General features: G+C 44.6%; 1 protein-coding gene across 4 annotated transcripts in view; it reads left to right on the forward strand.

Moving 5' to 3' along the window:
• Positions 1-1,943: 1,943 nt before the first annotated feature.
• The window catches only part of TLR3 (toll like receptor 3), a 75,089-nt gene continuing 56,207 nt past the window's right edge, over positions 1,944-20,825 (forward strand). The window contains exon 1 of one of the 4 annotated variants that reach the window (XM_073607652.1): positions 1,944-2,136. In XM_073607652.1, the coding sequence (XP_073463753.1) occupies positions 2,105-2,136 (32 nt within the window). In that variant the 5' untranslated portion in view covers positions 1,944-2,104. Of the gene's footprint in view, positions 2,137-2,884; positions 3,255-19,582; positions 19,996-20,825 lie in introns of those variants that run through there. The other 3 variants (XM_073607660.1, XM_073607636.1, XM_073607642.1) reach the window with 3 other exon arrangements.

A 20,825-nucleotide genomic window follows, 5' to 3' on the forward strand; every position in this document is an offset into this window, starting at 1 on the left:
GGATCGTGTTTGTCCAGGTTTCAATTTATGGCAGTTTTTCGTAAGTGCCTGCAGGCAGGAGGATTTAGCCTGGAGGATTTTGCAGCTCATTCATTTCGGATCAGGGCAGCCTCTGAGGCGTCTCGGTGGGGTCTTCCTTCTGAGGCCATAAAAAAGATTGGTAGGTGGGAATCCACTAGATATCAGTTATATATTCGTCCTCACTTGTTATGATTTGTTTTTGTTTTTCATATTGACTGTACATCATTTCTGTTGTTTGTTGGCCCCTGGTTGGGTAAGTCTTTGTTATGTCTTTTCAGATCCTTCACGATGTCTCATCTGGATAATGGGACTTTCATAGGTTTTTTGGGGGGCAAAAAGGATGGATGTCAGGCCAGAATGTAGACAGTTGAGGCTGGCTAGAGAGGAGGGCAGGATCAGGTGGATTTGGGATGCCAGGTATGATGTGGCATAAGGTGGTACCTGAGGTGCATTGCTTCGCACGGCTGGACCAGCCTCCGGATATTTTGGTCCTTCACGTGGGGGGCAATGATTTATCCATTAGACCCATGAGACAGGTTATAAAAGACATTAAGTGGGACTTTCTTAGTTTGAGGACCTCCTTCCCTGACATGATAGTAGTCTGGTCGGTCATTGTTGCCCGTTGGCTTGGAGGGGGGCAAGGTCCATTGAAAAAATTAATAAGACTCGTATAAAGGTCAACAAGGAGGTGGGTAGGTTTATTGCCCGTAATGGTGGAGTGGTGGTAAGACACGTGGAGTTGGAGGTGGACACCTGGAGGTACTTGAGGGGGGATGGAGGTACATCTCAACGGGATTGACCTCTGGGCGTTGGGTTTGGAAGATGGCATTCGCAGAGCATTGCTAGTGTGGCGGCAGGCACAAGTTTAAGGTGTCACACTGGTGCCGCAGTGGCGGTTGGGTCCTTGGCGATAAGTATAAAATACATGAGGTATTGAGAGAATGGGGACACATTCTCAGGTATGGAGTCTTCCCGGTTAGTCTGGTTTTAAGTTTAGACTACCGGGTAATAAGTTGTTGGGGGTCTGTGGTCAGTTAGTGGTCCTCGAGGCAATTCTGGCGGCTGGGGACAGATGCTAACTAAAAAGTATTACAGACCAAAAAGTTGAAGATGGGGTCGTCAGGGACCTGCAACCAAGGAGTGGGATTAGAGCTTGAATATTTTTGAATAGTTTTTTGAATAAGTTATTTTATTTGGTTTTGTTAATAAAAGGCAGAGCAGGCCATTTACATCCAGCAGGTGTCAGTGTCATCATTTATTAATAATGATAAGTTTGTATACATGTGTGGTTTGGGATAGTGAGTTATCTAACTGCCCTAGGCATGTGCTGGTGGAAGAAAAGGAGCTGTATATTGAGACTGTATAGGAGTATTTGTCCCTGAAGTTTGTTTTGAAGTCAAGTGGGCATCCCATAATCTCCCATCCCGATCCAAGGTATATCCCTCAATAAAACAAAAAAAAACAGACTGTTCTCTTATTTTGAAGTGGCTGTAGAAATTTGGTGTGCCTTGCTGTGCAGGGTGGGGGATCCCAGTTACTTGTCTTTCCTTATGGGGTGTGCTACATATGTCATTGCTAATGTGAATGAGGCCTTCCCAGAGAATTTATCCTACCTTTAATCAAACTAAATGCAGGAGGCTAGTGTGAATCTAACCATATTATGGAATATTATGGAAACTAAATTATGTGCTGTGTCTGTTTTAAAGAATATTACACATTTTTATGTGGATAGATTGTTCAGTTGCTCTTTGTAGTATTTTACTGAATAAACCTTCTTGTTTTTTTTTTTTTTCTTTGCAGCTGCGCTCTGTGAACTTTATGATGACCTTTACTAGACAAAATCAACTTTCATCTGACTCCCATTAGTTGCCAAGCAGCTGCAATGTACTCTGTACAGACTGAGACAGTAATGTGAATAACCACTCCCTGAGCAAGAACTAGGGTTGGAACCTGAGTCAGCTGAGACATTAAACCATTTTGCAGCTCCACCTACACTATTCTCTACATGCTCGGCTCTTTGTGTTTTTTTTTTTTTTTTTAATTTGCACGCTTTATCCATGAGGAAGATTGCTTTAACAATACCATGCTCCAACATCCAGGTACCAGGACCTGTCCGTGAGTCTGCATTTTACCATCTGAACAGTTTATCATAGCTTGAGGCTTTTTTTCTACAGTATGCTGTAAACGACATGCACTTTGAAGTCTATGAGCTAGCCAGTTGTTTTTCTTGTTTATACAGATTTGTCAAGTGCAGTTTACTGACTTTATCTATTGGAAGTCCACACAGCACTGGTATAGATGATGAAATCAACATAACCTTGTCTGTAAAAACTGCTAGGTCTGTATTTGAAAGTGTTTTATGAGTTGGATAAGGTTGGGGTGTTCTAATATTTAGCATTAGTCACACTGTTAGAGAAAGCATGTTGTAAACTGCTTAGAGCAGCTGTTCTCAACCTTTTTACCCTGGAGGAACCCTTGAAATAGTTCAGGTTTCAGAGGACCCCGTGTTAAAATGTATGAAATCTACAGCTTGGGGTTAGTGTGAACAATTATTTTGTAGAAAGTTTTAGCCTAGGTTCACACATATGCGATGCGGGAAACAGTGCGATTACAGCGTCGGTTCCACACAATTATTATTATTTATTATTATTATTCAGCATTTATATAGTGCCAACAGTTTACACAGCTTTTACAATATAAAGGAGACAATAAACTTAAATACAAGAGGATTAAGAGGGCCCTGCTCAGAAGAGCTTCAGACATCCCAAGTCTCCCCCGACGTCCGGGAGCCTCCCGCATTTCGGATGCGGCTCCCGGACACCCACATGCGGCGTGCGATATCCCAGCTGCCTGGCCTAGCAACCAATGATGTCACGCCCGCGTTTAAAGCTCCTCCTCCGTGCCTAGTGCTCTCCACAGGAGCACCGCCTAACAACAGGGGAAGCATGCATTTTTCTGTAAGGAGGTGTGCTGCTGGGCGGGTGCTGTGCCATGCCCACACAAGTCAAGGAACATTGTCGGGACAGATCCCTCCCCCAGCCTCCTCCCCCAGCAGCTGAAGAGGTGCTCTCATTGGAGACTCACTCCGTATTGAACATCCCAGAGGTGGGCCTGCGAGGCTTTGTCGTGCAGTTTGATGGAGTGAGACTGACCATGGAGATGATCACTCCCAGGCCCAGCCCACCTTCTTCTGCTGGTGCATGTGTGAGCTGCAGTGTGAGAGCAACATGGAGGTAAGTTCTGTGGCAGCAGGATGTAAATCATTTTCAGGATGTGACTCACTGCAGATCATTGTCATAACTCACTGCAGATCATTGCCATAACTCACTGCAGATCATTGTCATAACTCACTGCAGATAATTGCCATAACTCACTGCAGATCATTGCCATAACTCACTGCAGATCATTGCCATAACTCACTGTAGATCATTGCCATAACTCACTGCTAGAAGTAAACAAGTCTACAAATGCCAGTATCTCCTTTTTTATGCAGCACAGCAGTGAACTGTGAGAAATTGGGGTTTAAACTGCACTTTGCAATTACTCACAATCAGGACAGTGCTACAAAATCGAAAATCTGTTGTTAGATGAAAAATATGGTATCTCCTTTTTTCATGCAGCAATGTCCTGACTGTGAGAAATTGGGCATATCAAGGATTCACTGTCCCATCTTCCTCCATGTTTGTAAAGAGCAGCAATGTACAACCCATGAAACAGGTCTGCTCTAACATACCGCTCAGTGACACAATGCATTTGGAGGCAGGCAGCGGGTGGAAAGTGTCAGCCCCCCTCCCTCTCTGTCTCAACCATCCTCCCTCTCTGTCCACCACTCTCTCTCTCAGCCTCCCACTCTCTCTCTCAGCCCCCCTTACCTGTTTCAAGCAGAAACACTGCACATACTGACTCCTACCACCATGACCACTTCAAATCACTGAAGTGGTCATGGTGGTTAGAGTTTTCCTTTAATATCTCTCAGAAGTAAACCTCTGTATACTGATTCCATCTCATTTGATCATCCTCTAGTTGTGTTAAATTGGGGGGGGGGGGAGCGCGGGGCGCAGTGTGCCACCTCCCTGAAATTAGTTTGCGCCTTCATGGGCACTGGTAAAGCTGCATTTAATTGCCACTGACCAGGCTGCATTTAATTGGCACTGATAAGGCTGCATTTTATTGGGGGGGTTGGCGCTGGCGCTGGCACAATGCGTCACCTCCCTGAAATGAGTTTGAAACCTCCCTGAAATTCGTTTTTTGCAGGTTGAGATGTCTGGAGCTTACAATTAAGGATGAGCTCCGGTGTGTTTGCACAGCCCACGTGCAGAGCCCGCCAAGAAGTCGGCACTGCGCTGTGCTAATCACAGGCAGTGAGACGATCTCTGCAGCCATGCATCGGGACAATGTCTCACTGCCTGTGATTAGCGCAGCGCCGACTTCCTGGCAGGCTCTGCACGTGGGCTGTGCGAACACGCCGGAGCTCATCCTTACTTACAATCTAATAGGGTGAGGCAGGTGGTACAAAAGGTTGTAACTGTGGGGAATGAGCTGATGCAGTGGTGGGACAAGGCCATTTGGTGCCCAGGGCAAAGATGGCAAACTGCGCCCCCCCCCCACCTCTGTATCTCCCCCTTCCACAGCCACCTCTGTACCCCCCCTTCTATAGCCACCTCTGTATAACCCCCTTCTATAGCCACCTCTGTATACCCCCCTTCTATAGCCAACTCTGTATACCCCCCCTTCTATAGCCAACTCTGTATACCCCCCCTTCTATAGCCAACTCTGTATACCCCCCCTTCTATAGCCACCTCTGTATACCCCCCCTTCTATAGCAACCTCTGTATACCCCCCTTCTATAGCCACCTCTGCATACCCCCCTTCTATAGCCACCTCTGTATACCCCCCTTCTTTAGCCACCAGTACTGGGACAAGGTCATTTGGTGCAATGGCAAACTGCGCCCCCCTCCCCCCATTTTTAGGAAAGAATCAGTGTCATTTCAAAACAAGAATATACTTAAAACAATACAAATTTAATTATCACCCCACACACAGTATTTCGCCCTTTACATGACCCCCCCCCCCCCACACACACACACACACACGCATATACACACACAGTATTGTTACTCTTATGCCTGCTAACAACCCGCCCAGGGCAGTCTTTAACGACTTGCCGACCAGCGCACAACGATATATGTCACAATGGCACAGCTGGGCAGATTTTTAAAAAAAAAGTTTTTATTGAACAATTTACATTTTGAGCATAGTTCTGCAAGTTACAAGGCAATACTGGAGAAATGCATAAAACAAAGAAATGCATAAAACAAAGAAATGTGGCTTATACAAATATAGACACAGCAGATCAAAAACTTATTCAGATAGCCACCTCTGTATCCCTCCCTTCCACAGCCACCTCTGTACCCCCCCTTCTATAGCCACCTCTGTATACCCCCCCTTCTATAGCCACCTCTGTATACCCCCCTTCTATAGCCACCTCTGTATACCCCCCTTCCACAGCCACCTCTGTACCCCCCCTTCTATAGCCACCTCTGTATACCCCCCCTTCTATAGCCACCTCTGTATACCCCCCCTTCTATAGCCACCTCTGTATACCCCCCTTCTATAGCCACCTCTTTATACCCCCCTTCTGTAGCCATCTCTGTATACCCCCCCCCTTATAAAGCCACCTCTGTATACCCCCTTCTAAAGCCACCTCTGTATACCTCCCTTCTATAGTCACCTCTGTATACCCCCCTTCTATAGCCACCTCTGTATACCCCCCTTCTAAAGCCACCTCTGTTTACCCCCCTTCTATAGCCACCTCTGTACCCCCCCTTCTATAGCCACCTCTGTGCCTCCCCTTCTAAAGCCACCTCTGTATACCCCCCTTCTATAGCCACCTCTGTATACCCCCCTTCTATGGCCACCTCTGTACCCCCCCTTCTATAGCCACCTCTGTACACCCCCTTCTTTAGCCACCTCTGTATACCCCCCTTCTATAGCCACCTCTGTATACCCCCCTTCTATAGCCACCTCTGTACCCCCCCTTCTATAGCCACCTCTGTACCCCCCCTTCTATAGCCACCTCTGTACCCCCCCGTCCACAACCCCCTCTGTATCCAACCCCCTCCCCCCCCCACATCCATCCACAGCCACCATTGTAATACTCTCTTTAAAGAGTCCTCACCTCTTTTCACTAATTCCTCCCCTCCTTCTCACAGTTCTCATCCTCATTCCACGACACTGCACCTTTCTGGTATGTGTGTGCGCTCTTTTTCTAACACACAGTCTCAGTGCAGTTTCAGATCTGTAGCATACAGCCAGAACACTTCACTCTGTTCTGTGCTGTGCTATAGAAGTCTCAGGGGGGTTGACGGGACAGGGGAGCATGGGCGACCGCTCTGCCTCACTCCCTGTCACAGGCCAGCCACTCCGATCCTGCAGCTCCTGACAGAGGGAGAAGCAGGATGAGCCGGCACTTACACACACAGCCCGCAGCTGTTCTCCTCCCCTGTCAGTGTGGCCGCCTGTGTTAACCCGGCCAGGAGAGCAAACGGGCGAGGACGGCACAGCTGTGTTCGTGACCGCTACACTGGGAGAACTATTCTAAGGCAGGCCGGGCTTCAGGAGCAGCTGCTTTTGCCCTGCGTTAAAGAGGGCCCTGAACCCGTCCCCTCTCACACTCCGCCCAGGGCACTCGCCCTCTCGCCCACCCCTTGTACCGGCTCTGAGCTGATGGAAGTGGTAGGAGATTAGTTGGAGATGTGATAGGCTTTCCTGAAGAGATGAGTTTTCAGGGATCGCCTGAAGGTAGCAAGAGTAGGGGATAGCCGGACAGGTGGAGGTAGCGAGTTCCAGAGGATGGGAGAGGCTCTGGAGAAATCCTGGAGACGAGCACGAGCATGAGAGGAGGAGATGAGAGGGCTTGAGAGTAGGAGGTCTTGAGAAGAGCGGAGAGGACGATTTGGGTGATATTTGGATCTCTCCCGCAGACGATTCACACTGCCCTCTGCAAGCCGCTGCGGGTGTCAATACATTGTTAATGATACCCACAGATCGGTTCACAGATCACAGTGAGAGTTGTCAACTCGCACAGGAATCGGATTGCATAGGTGAGGACACCCATGCGATCTGATTCCAGTGCGGGGAAAATAAAAGTCCCTGCACCTTTTTTGTGCGAATCCAATGCGAGTACAGTCGTATGGCTGAACTCGCATTGCACAAATATTGCTTGCGATAGGCCCCACAGTGCGGGTGCTAATCACATGCGATGTCTGTGTTCGCACAAATGTGAACCTAGGCTTAAGTGCCGGTTCACACCAGCGCACTCAGCAAGATCGCATGTGATTCGCACCGCACTGCAGTGCACATCACATGCGATATCGGTGCGATGCAATTTCAGTCATACAGATAGTATGGGTAGTATGGCTGATATCGATTCGTGTCCGAACTGTCAGTTCGCATTGCGATATGCAAGCTGAAATGGGAGTGTCATTAATAATATAGTGACGATCTTGGCAATTCGCATATGGCAGTGTGAACTGCTGTGTGAGTCGGGTGCGATGCGACAACCCACAGTGGAGTCGCAGGGTTCCCGCATCGCACAAGTCTGAACCGAGCCTCAAGTTGACGTTTAGTGATTTATTTTTTTTTTAATTAGCACAAGGGACGATACTTAGATGAATGACAAGTGTTCTGTGTGCTGCTGGCTGCTCTGTTCCTTGCAATCTGCATTCCTCTGTCCCCTGCATACCTCTGCAGCTGTGATCTTCCGGTGCTGCAGAGGTTATTACAGGGGGGCTGCACCTATCACAGGCAATTGTCAAAAGTTGCGGACGATGCAGGCCCTTTCTACCCATCTGCTCCTATCATAGAAGCTGTACCATCACTTTCCAAAACGAAAAGCAATCTATGAATGGAGGAGACAGAGTTTTCATTCATTTACTCATCCTCTATTCATATAGCGCTTTTCATTGTGGGAACTGATGGTACAGCTTCTATGAATGGAGCAGGGTCAGCACTTTTAACAAGTGCCCGTCACAGTTGGAGCCAGTCATATTCACCCACTCAGCACAGGAAGATCACAACCCTGGAGGTATTTGGGGGGCAGAGGACTGCAGATTTCAAGGAGCACAGCAGCCACCAGCACATGGGATTCTTATCATTCATGTAACCCCCCTGCCTGTTGATTATAAAAGTAATGAAAAAGTCACTAAACTTCAGATTTAAATAAAAGAATGTGGCATAATTTTTTTTATACCTACCTGCTGTATATGATCAAATTTTTTGCAAGAAATAATCTTGAACTGAATAGTAATAACCACAGAAAAGAAATACACATAGGGGTGTATTTCTGAAAAACAAATTGCATAGCTATTTGTCCTCTGAACCACAAGTGTGCGCAAACTAACCAGCTGTTACGAGCGTCGGCAGGGGGGGAACTGATGGTGGCTGGAGCCCCGAGTGGGTCCCCAAAAAGCCCCTGGTCTCGGGCATGCACAGTTTTGTTATTAGCCCCGAACCCGAGCGCAGCTGCCGAGCGGGGACCGATCTGACCCGAGCACGGCCAAGTGACATAGCAGGTCCCACCTTCTGGAGCCTGCAGCGTCTATGATGGACGTCCCACTCGTCCAATGCAGGGACCGTGGGACGTGTGACGTCCATCATAGGAGCTGCAGGCTCCAGAAGGCGGGAATTACAATGTGGCCGCTGTGCCACTGTGAGAAGATCCCCACTCGGGCGGCTCTCCTCTCCTTTCGTGTCTCATCATGGCTCTGGCTGCCTGGAGTGCCTGCTGTCTACTCTACGGGTGCGCCGCACACTACGGCTGAGCTGCAGGAGGAGGTCACGTCACCTGAAGTCTGGTGGTCAGGTAGGTCAGTCTATCATGTCAGTGTGGGTCAGTGTATGTCAGGTAGGTAAAGTGTGGGTCAGGTAGGTCAGTGTGGGTCGGGTGGGTCAGGTAGGTCAGTGTATGTCAGGTAGGTGAATGTAATGGTAAGTGTATGTCAGGTAGGCAAGTGTATGTCAGGTAGGTGAGTGTAATGGTCAGTGTGGGTCAATGTATGTCAGGTAAGTCAGTGTATGTCAGGTAGGTGAGTGTAATGGTCAGTGTGGGTCAGTGTATGTCAGGTAGGTCAGTGTATGTCAGGTAGGTGAGTGTAATGGTCAGTGCGCGTCAGGTAGGTAACACACACACAACACACACACACACCCCCGGTGCTGCTCTCGGACTTCGGGCTGAGGCAATATTGAATGTTCTTTAAGGTGGGTGAATTCCTAGTTTTTGGGGTTTTTTGCATAGTCCAGCTTAAACCAGTGTAAGTATACATATTCCATGACAAGGAATTGGTCGCACAATGGAACTCCAAATTATCTAATTTGGAGTTCCAGTGTGTGACCATTTCCTTGTCTTGTTCATCTTCCACGGTGGTGAGCCTGTGATCCATCCTGCACCTGATTTTGCCTGGAGCAGTGTGCTTCTCTTTGTTCTTTGCTATACATATTTCATGCCTAGACAATCACTATAGCAGTGGAAGATATCTGTAGCAACCGCTGCTACTACAGTGATCCTCTCTGTCAATGCCAAGCGGCTGCCTTGCTGCATAGTGCACATAGTGGGCCATTCGCTTGGCATAGGCGCTTTCAGAAAACAACTTGTATGTTTCTCAATTAAAGTGATTATAAAGGCTTGTTTTTTTTTTTTTTTTTTTTTAAATAACAAACATGTTATACTTACCTCCTCTGTTCAGTTGGTTTTGCACAGATCAGCCCAGATCCTCCTGTCCTCGGGTCCCTCTTTGCTGCTCCTGCCCCCTCACTCCTATTGAGTGCCCCTATAGCCAGCAGCTTGCTGTGGGGGCACCTGAGCCGAGTCACAGCTCTGTGTGTCCATTCAGACATGGAGCCCCGCCCCCTCTCTCCCCTGATTGGCTGACTGACTTTGATTGACAACCGCGGGAGCTGCTGTGTCTCAGCCAATCAGGAGGAGTGTCCAGGATGGCTTAGACTTTCCAGGACATGGCTGGAGAGAGATGGGGCTCAGGTAAGTAATTAGGGGGTGCTGGGGAGGCTGCTACACACAAAAGGTTTTTTTATCTTAAAGGAGTTGTAAAGGTTTTTTATCTTAAAAGAGTTGTATATGCATTAGAATAAAAAACCTTCTGTGTTTAGCAGCCCCCCAGCACCCCCAGTTACCTACCTGAGCACCTTCTCTCTCCAGCAATGTCCACGATCCCCTCAGCCATCCAATACACTCCTCCCGATTGGCTGTGATAGAGCAGTGGCGCTATTGGCTCCTGCGGCTGTCAATCAAAGTCATTCAGCCAATCAGGGGAAAGAGGAGGCGGGGCCAGGCCGGGGCTTTGTGTCTGAATGTATACACGGAGCTCTGACTCAGCTTGGGTGAGCCCTATAGCAAACTGCTGACTGTGGGGGCACTCATAGGAGGGAGGGACTAGGAGCAGCAAAGAGGGACCTGAGAAGAAGAGGATCTGGGCTGCTCTGTGCAAAACCAACTGCACAGAGGAGGTGTTTTTTTAAACAAGCCTTTACAATCACTTTAATGCATAGAATGCATTAAGATAAAAAAAAACCTTCTGCCTTTACAACTCCTTTAATGCAAATGATTCTCTGACTGGACGAAATGGAGAGATTGGGCAGTGACATCACTATCTCCACCTTTTCCAATCAGAGAACGCGTCCATGGTGAGCGAGTAACCCCTGTGTTTACTATGCAGCATGGTAGCCGCTTGGTACAGTACCCAGAAGACAGAAAGGATCACTGTAGTAACAGCTACTACTACAGTGATTCCCCACTTCCACAAGGATCAGCCAGGTATGGAATGTGCATATATACATGGTTCAAAAACATACATGAAATTCAGCTTTAACCACTTAAAGTGTTAATAAACCCACAACAGTAATATCAGTCTGTATATGCAGTAAAGCATGCTTGTTGTACTTACTGTGGAACCTAAGGGGTTAACCCTCCGCATTGTGTAAAAAAAAAAGCTGTTTGGTCCTGCCTTCTCTGATCTCCCCTTCTTCCACTGTCCCCATTCCATCTCCTGATAAGACAGAGCCTTTAGAGTCACTCTGCACCTTTGGAGTCATTCAACACTGTACCCAAATTAAATTGATATCATTTTTTCCACACAAATAAATCTTTCATTTGTTGGTATTTGATCACCACTGAGTTTATTTTTTATTATATAAATGAAAAAAGACCGACAATTTTGAGATTACTGCACTTGCAAGTAGGTCATAAATAGCTGCAAGAGCTGGCAGCTTCTCATTGCTTTCAATGGGGCTGCCTACTCGCCGCTAAGCATGGGAACCCCACTGGGGTTCTCGCATATAATCGCCAGTAGGGGCTGCCTACTCGCCGCTAAGCATGGGAACCCCACTGGGCTTTTGCAGGTGTGAATGCACCCTAAGGGCTGGTTCACACCTGAATTACACAGAAACGTGGTATGCGTTCCTGTGCAATAAAGGGAGGTGCAATTGCGCTAGCTCGTACAAAAATTAGTGCATGCATTACTTTTCAAAATGTACTTTGTATAATGTGCGTTTAGTGCGTGGTACGGGAAGCGCGCATAGAACGTCCCTTTCCACACTGTGTTCTGGTGTGAATCAGTCCTAAATGCAACCATTGCTACTAGGGGATTCTCATGTATTTGATAACTCCTTCCAGTTTTCTCTGGAATTGTTACATTGTATCTGTTCTTGCTAAGAAATATTTCTTTCCTATGATCCCCAGCTCCATCTAGTGACCATAATGCACTATTTTCATGATGCTGTATGCTCATTGTGAATGGAGCTATCATTACTACTGCTCATAATATTTAAAAAAAACAATCGACTAGAAAAGAAAATAGTTTAAGAACAATCAATTTTCCCTCATTTTCATGATTCCCAGATAGTTTCCACAAAACAAATGTACATGTTGTTTTGCTGGAAGAATAGCTGTGAAAATGTATTAAACATAGACCCTGTAGTGACAATTGTGGTAGCCCTAACATTAGTGATCAATGCAGAAGTGACGCTTTATATTGGTCCTTTGCGTTATGTGTTATTGTAGGTAAGAGATTAGTCAACTACTCCTCAAGGAACCTCTGGCAATCTTAGGAGGAACACTAGGGTTCCACAGAGCTCTGGCTAAGGAAAGCTGGGTTAGAGTCAGGTGTTTGTGAGAGTGTTTATGTGAGACATATAGAAAAGGCCTTATGTTTTATTCACAAAAGTATAGTGACTACATATTTTATAAAGTAGTGATATTTACCAAACATTTCTTTTAAAATTTAAAATACATGAATCAGTAAGATTCACCTGCTCTGAATATTTGGCGACTGTCACATGCTTTAAAAATATACAGTGGTATTTTCCGCACCACGTTTGCTTTTTTTTACTATCAAACAGTGGTGGCCACTCCATTAGGGGCGCCACCCCCCTAATCCATGTGCCCGGCCACTAATCTATCTATCTAGAGCAGGTTCTCTATTTTTCCGTCGGAAAAAAGTTCCTATCGGAAATTCCGTTTGTCTGTATGCAATTCCGACACGCAAAAAAAAAACGCATGCTCAGAATCATCGCTTCGTATGGAACTTCCCTTTTCTAGTGCCGTCATATGTGTTGTACGTCACCGCGTTCTTGACGGTCGAAAGTTCAGAGAACTTTTGTGTGACCGTGTGTATGCAAGCCAAGCTTGAGCGGAATTCTGTATGGTTGGATGGTTTTTCAGACGAAAAGTCCGATCGTGTGTACAGGGCATTAGTGACAGACATCTACACGGTAAAAAGCTCTTAATTAACATATATCTATTTAGCAATGTAAACAAATAAATAATCGGTGACATTGATTGTTTTTGTGTATAAATTATTCAATCTGCTGACATCATTATTTAAAATGTATCCACATCGTGGGGATGGAAATTAGCTACTAATATGACCCACATTCTCACAGATTCCAAAAATGTGAGTAAGACACAGAGAAATATGTTAAATAGAATTAATGCTATAAAGTAAAAATGAAAATAAAATAAAGTTTAAGATATGAATTTTTTTATCCTCAAGAGACTGGGAATTGTACTTATAAAAATGAATAATGCTTTATGATAACCACACTCCAATACAACCTTCAAAAGGTACCCACCATAAGGTAAAACACATAAATGGGGGGAAGGGAAAAGGAGGGAGGCATCATTAATACATTCAAAACGGGACATACAGGGCGAAATTAATTATATTTTGCATATAGCCCTTTACTTATACGAACAAAAACATGTCCGCTAAAAAGGAGTAAACAATGAGGGGTGGGTATGCTAGTAGTTAACCCACTCTCATATGCATATTTGAGGTTAATCATGACAACTGGGGCATAAATGTCCCAGTCATCATGATAAATGAGGTTAATCATGACAACTTGGGCCTATATATCAAAGACAGACCCAGTGATGTATCATATAACGTGAACTCAATCAATAGTCACTAATGAAGCAACGTTCAAACCTGTAGGTTGGAGAGTATTGGTGAGATATATCCATTTTGTCTCACTCTTGAATATCTCTCTTACCATATTTGAACCCCTTAATGTAGGACTCAATTTCTCTATGCCCCAGAACAGCAGACCTGAAGGTTCTCTATTGTGCCTGCGGCTGAAATGAAGTGACACACTATGGTCCTTGAATCCAATCAGGATATTATAGATGTGTTCTGAGACTCATTTGGTCATGGTTCTTTTTGTGCGGCCTATATACCTAAGGCCACATGGGCACTGCAAAGTGTAAACCACATGTGTAGAGTTGCATGACATGAATTTGTTAATATCAAACTCCCTCCCATTCACCGCAGAGGTAAAGGACGATAGTCCTCTAATATGAGTATTGGTCTGTTGACACGCCTTACATCTTCTACAGGCATAGAAGCCCTCCCTGTCCCAAAACATTCTCGGCCTTTGGGGTTGGTCTAACACTTTTTTTAACAACTCTATCCCCAAATGAGGCTGTCTTCCTATAGATGAACATAGGTTCCTTGGGTAATGCTTTGTTAAGGATCTTATCCATACTCAAAATATCCCAGTGTTTTTTGAAAATCTCCTCTAACTCTCTAAATTGAAAGTGGAAGTTACTAATGAATCCCCACTCTTGTCTCTCGTCCTTAACTTTCTCTTTGTCTTCTAAACACCCAGTTTGAGAGTATTGTCCCACTTGTTGGATTGTTGAATCCAAAAGATCTGCTTGATATCCTTTCTCCACAAATCTATTTTTTAAGATTTCTGATTGGGCCTGATAGTCAGAGTCATAGGTACAGTTCCTCCTGACCCGCATGAACTGACCGTTCGGTATATTTCGCAGCCATGTGGGATCGTGGCCGATATGTATCGATAAATAACTATTTTGGTCTGATGATTTGAAATATACCTTAGTGATTAGTTGTTTCGACTGTTTGAAAACAGTAACATCCTGGTACATGATCTCTACTTTAATGATAATCTAATTGTATGTTATTGGAATTGGAATTTAAAAAGCACATACAATCCTTTAATGAATGCTCCGTGCCTGCCCAGACTAGGAACAGGTCATCAATGTACCTTTTAAAAAACAGGAGTTCAGTCCTCCTTTGGGCATAGATACATTTTTCCTCCCACTTACTCATGAAGAGGTTGGCTAGACTGGGTGTAAATTTTGCGCCCATCGTAACCCCCCTCCGCTGAGTGTAGAAATGACCACCATACCAGAAGTAGTTGTGTGTCAAACGGTACTCAAGTACCATCCTTAAGAACTTCTTTTGAATATAAGGAATATCCTCCCTATTGGCTGAACGCCCAATTAAGGGCTAGCAGTGCATCGTTGTGCTATATAATAGTATACAGTGACGATACACTTCAGATTCCTCCGGTAACTTGACTTTACTAAGACACAACAGGAAATCTTTAGTGTCCTTAAGTTATGCTTTAGTGCTAGTCACACTAGGCTGTAAAAATCTAAGTACTGTCCCAATCTAGCCAAGACCGAACCTAAATTGTTCACTATAGGTCGGGCCGGGGGGTTAGACGTGTTTTTATGGACCTTCGGGAGGGTGTATATTGTCGGTATACGACTAAAACTTGTTCCAGGTATGTTTGTTCCTTCTTTGTTAATACCTTATTATCAAATCCATAATCAACAAGGTTCCTTAAATCCTGCCTATACTCTCTGGTGGGATCTCCCTTCAGTCGAGTATATGTATTCTCATCGTTCAACATCTCTGTTAGTCATAAAATTCTTTAGTCATAATGACCACTCCTCCCCCTTTGTCTACAGGGCGGACTTTGATGTCCTTCCATTTTTCCAAAGCACTGATCCCCTCTTGTATATATCTCAGATTCGTGTTCTGTTTGGGAGCAATTTTCTCAAAGTCCTTCAGGACAATATATACCCTCCCAAAGGTCCATAAAAACACGTCAAAACTCTGGCCAAATGAGTCTCAGAACACATCTATAATATCCTGATTGGATTCAAGGACCATAGTGTGTCACTTCATTTTAGACTCAGGCACAATAGAGATCCTTCGGGTCTGCTGTTCTAGGGCATAGAGAAATTGAGTCCTACATGGAGGGGTTCAAATATGCTAAGAGAGTTATCCAAGAGTGAGACAAAATGGATATATCTCACCAATACTCTCCAACCTACAGGTTTGAACATTGAACTCAATCTAAATTGCTTCATTAGTGACTATTGATCGAGTTCACGTTATATCATACATCACTGGGTCTATCTTCGATATATAGGCCCCAGTTGTCATGATTAACCTCATTTATCGTGATGACTGGCACATTTAAGCCCCAGTTATTACGATTAACCTCAATTATGCAGACAAGCAAAGAAAGTGTTTCCACCGCTCAGGCTGACACTGATCCAGGTGTAAGTAGAAGTTTCAAAGCAGAAGAGCTCCAGGTGCTGGCTGAATGCTAGGCAAAGCAGGCTTGAATGGAGGAGAAGATTTGGATGCCGCACACCGGATGTAGTTAAAAAACTTCACTTTATTGAAAAAATGGGATCATCAAAATGACAAGACTGTCATGCAGAAAGTACAGGTAAGCTGACGCGTTTCGCACTCAGGACTGAGTGCTTACTCATAGCTATGAGTAAGCACTCAGTCCTGAGTGCGAAACGCGTCAGCTTACCTGTACTTTCTGCATGACAGTCTTGTCATTTTGATGATCCCATTTTTTCAATAAAGTGAAGTTTTTTAACTACATCCGGTGTGCGGCATCCAAATCTTCTCCTCCATTCAAGCCTAACCTCAATTATGCATATGAGAGTGGGTTAACTACTAGCACACCCACCCCTCATTGTTTACTCCTTTTTAACGGACATGTTTTTGTTTGTATAAGTAAAAAGCTATATGAAAATTAAATAATTTCGCCCTGCATGTCCCGTTTTGAATGTATTAATGATGCCCCATCCTTTTCCCTTCCCTCCATTTGTGTGTTTTACCTTATGGTGGGTACCTTTTGAAGGTTGTATTGGAGTGTGGTTATCATAAAGCATTACTAATTTTTATAAGCACAATGTCCAGTCTCTTGAAGATAATCTTATCTTATTTTATTTTATTATAATTTAGGATATTTTAGTATAAATTCATATCTTTAACTTTATTTTATTTTCATTTTTACTTCATAGCAATAATTCTATTTAACATATTTCTGTGTGTCTTACTCACATTTTTGGAATCTGTGAGAATGTGGGTCATATTAGTAGCTAATTTCCATCCCCGTGATGTGGATACAAATTTAAACAATGATGTCCGCAGATTGAATAATGTTTACACAAAATCAATCGATGTCACCGATTATTTATTTGTTTACATTGCTGAATAGATAATATGTTAATTAAGAGCTTTTTACCGTGTAGATATCTGTCAATACACTAAGTTTCTATTGTGGTATAAAGTTCATGATATATAACACATTAATTAATTATGAATTAATATGTAGAGCTTTGCACATGTATGGGCATTGATCTCCATCTGGTAATTCTATGGATGAGTGGTGGCAATGTTGTTTTTAAACAGGCGGTTGTAGCCACCATCCCTATGGATTACGAGAATGCCTCTTGACCCTAGGTGGAGAGCACTAATAGGGCTGTACAGTGAAGGTCTGATCGTCTGGGGACATGGACAGAAGGGGGAGATAAAGAAAAGCAGGATCAACCAGGTTTTTTGCAAAACACAGAAAATGAATCCTATAGTGAATATGAACAGCATTTATTGATAGTTTTTAATGATGTGGGTTTAGTGAAATTTTAAGCAACATTTGCTTATTGAAAAATGATTGCACATCTATGTAATATTTTGGAATATTAATTGAAGGTTTCTGATGAGAAAATGATCATGTGATAATGAAAATAAGTTACAATACTGTAATCCTAGATGAGGAATGCTATTAGTAGACCTCATTTAAATATGAATTGTTATACACTGACACACAGGCACTAATGAGAATCAACCCTAAACTAGAACAAGACATTAAAGTGACACTAAAGGTAATTTTTTTTTTTCTAAATGACAAACATATCATGCCGTGTACACACGACCGGGCTTATCGTCTGACTCAACCATGAAGGACTTTTCGACGGAGTTCTGACGAAATGGATTTGCCTACGCACGATCACACCAAACTCCGACTGATTCAAACGCGATGACTTATGACCGGACTAGAATAAGGAAGTTCATAGCCAGTAGCCAATAGCTGCCCTTGTGTCGTTTTTGGTCCGTTCGACTAGCATACAGATGAACGGATTTTTCAATAGGATTTGAGTCCATTGGAACGATTTGAAACATGTTCTTTTTCTAAGGTCCGTCAGATTTTTCGACAGAAAAGGTCAGATGAAGCCCACACACGATCGAATTGTCCGACGGATTCGTTCCGTCGGACCTTTGCTGTCGAAAAATCCGGTCGTATGTACACGGCATCATACTTACCTCCACTGTGCAGCTCGTTTTGCACAGTGTGGCCCCCGAACCTGGTCTTCTGGGGTCCCTCGGTGGCTCTCTCAGCTACTCCCCGCATCAGATAACCCCCTGGGAGAAGCGCTCTCCTGGGGGGTTACCATAGACCCCAAACGCAGGACTTGGCCCCGCCCCCGGCGGCTGCGTCATTGGATTTGATTTACAGCAGCGGTGAGCTAATGGCTTTGCTGCTAACAATCTATCCAATCAACAGCTGAGAACCCCCTAGCAGAGAGACGGCGCGTCCCTGTGGGACAAGAACGAGAGTTCAGGTAAGTAAAACAGGGGGGGGGATGGGGGCTGGGGGGCCAGTCACTGACAGGTGTTTTTTCGCCTTAATGCATAGGATGCATTAAGGTGAAAAAAAACGAACCTTTACAACCCCTTTAAGGTCTTATGCAGACAGGTGTGTTAGAGGCCAAATATAATGTAAAATCAACCATATTAGGCGTCAAAAAAAGTGCATTTGATGGCACAGTGCCAGCATTTAATGGCACAGTGACAGCATTTGATGGGGCACAGTGGCAGCATTTGATGGGGCACAGTGGCAGCATTTGATGGGGCACAGTGGCAGCATTCGATGGCACAGTGGCAGCATTTGATGGGCACAGTGGCAGCGTTTGATGGGCACAGTGGCAGTGTTTGATGGGCACAGTGGCAGAGTTTGATGGCACAGTGGCAGCGTTTGATGGGCACAGTGGCTGTGTTTGATGGCACAGTGGCTGCGTTTGATGGGCACAGTGGCTGCGTTTGATGGGCACAGTGGCTGCGTTTGATGGGCACAGTGAGGCTGCAATTGAATAGAATTTTTTTCAGAATTTTTCTGTTTGTTTGCGCCCCCCAAAAAATTTTGAGCACCAGCCACCACTGTACTCAAGTGTATGCGAATACCGGCAGTAGCTGCTTACAGCCATGCAGTGCCATTCATGTCTATAGGTGCCTGTACGCAGCATCTGGGCTTCCCGGGGTGCAGAAATATACCTAATTTTACATTACATGTAGTCTCATACATCCAAGTGCATGAGGCCTTAGAGAACAACATTTCAAAATTATCTAGTGGCTTTGCAGGAATGTGCAGGTCTGTGCAGTATATATTCATGTCACAGCCTTACATACACTCTTATTTAGCATTTATATCCACGATTTTCTCCAACATCAGTCAATAAATACTATATTCTTTACCTTCAACTCTATATATAGTTCCCTCCACCTTCAGTAGACATTTATTTAGTTTACTTCCCCCACAGCATGAATATATACAACAACCCTTCACCCCAGCTCTGTATATAGTTTTCTTTAACAGCCATATATATACAGTATATAATACTCTCTCTCCACCCTTCCTACCATAAATTCAGTTCTATTCTCACAACAGCCATGGTGCTTATATATGTTCTGTACTTCTTTACTAGTCTCAGCATCACAAGACATACTGAATAGGATTTTTTTTTATGCACTTTGGAGGCATATACTGTATGTAAAGTATGTTGGCAACATGGGCGTCCGCAGGTAGGGTTAAGGGGGGGTCAAGTGCCCCCCCCCCCCCCCAGCAGGGATGGAGCTACCTATAGGCAAGTGCGCACAATCAGTTGGGGGCGCTGCGCTGTCCCTGGGCCAGGAGTCACATACAAAACATGGAGTGTCAGGAAGTGATGGTGTTTGCGGCCCTTAAGCTGTGGGGAGCCAGAGCGGCCAGAGGCAGGAAATAAAGAAAGTTGTCCCGCAGCTTGCCTGTTGCCTTTTTTTAACTGCTGCCTGGACAGCGTCTGCTAATGCTCAGCCCGACCAGATCACTGATGATTTCTCTCCCCTCCTCTCCTCCTCCTTGGCTCGAACTGCTGGCTGTGTGCACTCTGCCTGGATATGTGTGAGAGGCCCAGCACTCCCTTCTAGATAGGGGCCCCAAGAACATCCACCGCATGGGACCTCAGCCTCATCTGAGCTACTTGGCATGTGCAGCTGTTGTTGGAGCCTTCGATCTGCCTTTTCTGGGGTTAGTAATCCATGTAATTCTCTCTAATGTCATCTGAAGCTTGCAATATAGAAATTGATTGGAGGAGAGTTCTCCATACTAATGATTGTGTATGTAATGTATAGGGGATGTAATGTATCCGGGTGTAAACTGTGTGTATGGGGGTGTAATGTATCTGTGTGTAATCTGTGTGTATGGGGGTTTAATGTATCTGTGTGTATGGGGGTGTAATGTATCTGGGTGTAATCTGTGTGTATGGGGGTGTAATGTATCTGGGTGTAATCTGTGTGTATGGGGGTGTAATGAAATGAAAAAAGTGGGCATTCTATTAAATGCCCACAGCATGGGATTGTGGCGGTCAAAAAAAAAAAAAAATTTTGTGTCTCTTTAACCACTTGAGCCCCGGACCATTATGCTGCCTAAGGACCAGAGGTCTTTTTCCAATTTGGCACTGCGTCGCTTTAACTGCTAATTGCGCGGTTATGCAATGCTGTACCCAAACGAAATTTGCGTCCTTTTCTTCCCACAAATAGAGCTTTCTTTTGATGGTATTTGATCACTTCTGCAGTTTTTATTTTTTGCGCTATAAACGGAAAAAGACCGAAAATTTTGAAAAAAAATGATATTTTCTACTTTTTGTTATAAAAAAAATCCAATAAACTCAATTTTAGTCATACATTTAGGCCAAAATGTATTCGGCCACATGTCTTTGGTAAAAAAAATGTCAATAAGCGTATATTTATTGGTTTGCGCAAAAGTTATAGCGTCTACAAACTAGGGTACATTTTCTGGAATTTACACAGCTTTTAGTTTATGACTGCCTATGTCATTTCTTGAGGTGCTAAAATGGC

The sequence above is a fragment of the Aquarana catesbeiana genome, linkage group LG01, assembly GCF_042186555.1.
Source record: "Aquarana catesbeiana isolate 2022-GZ linkage group LG01, ASM4218655v1, whole genome shotgun sequence".
NCBI classification, from domain to species: domain Eukaryota; kingdom Metazoa; phylum Chordata; class Amphibia; order Anura; family Ranidae; genus Aquarana; species Aquarana catesbeiana.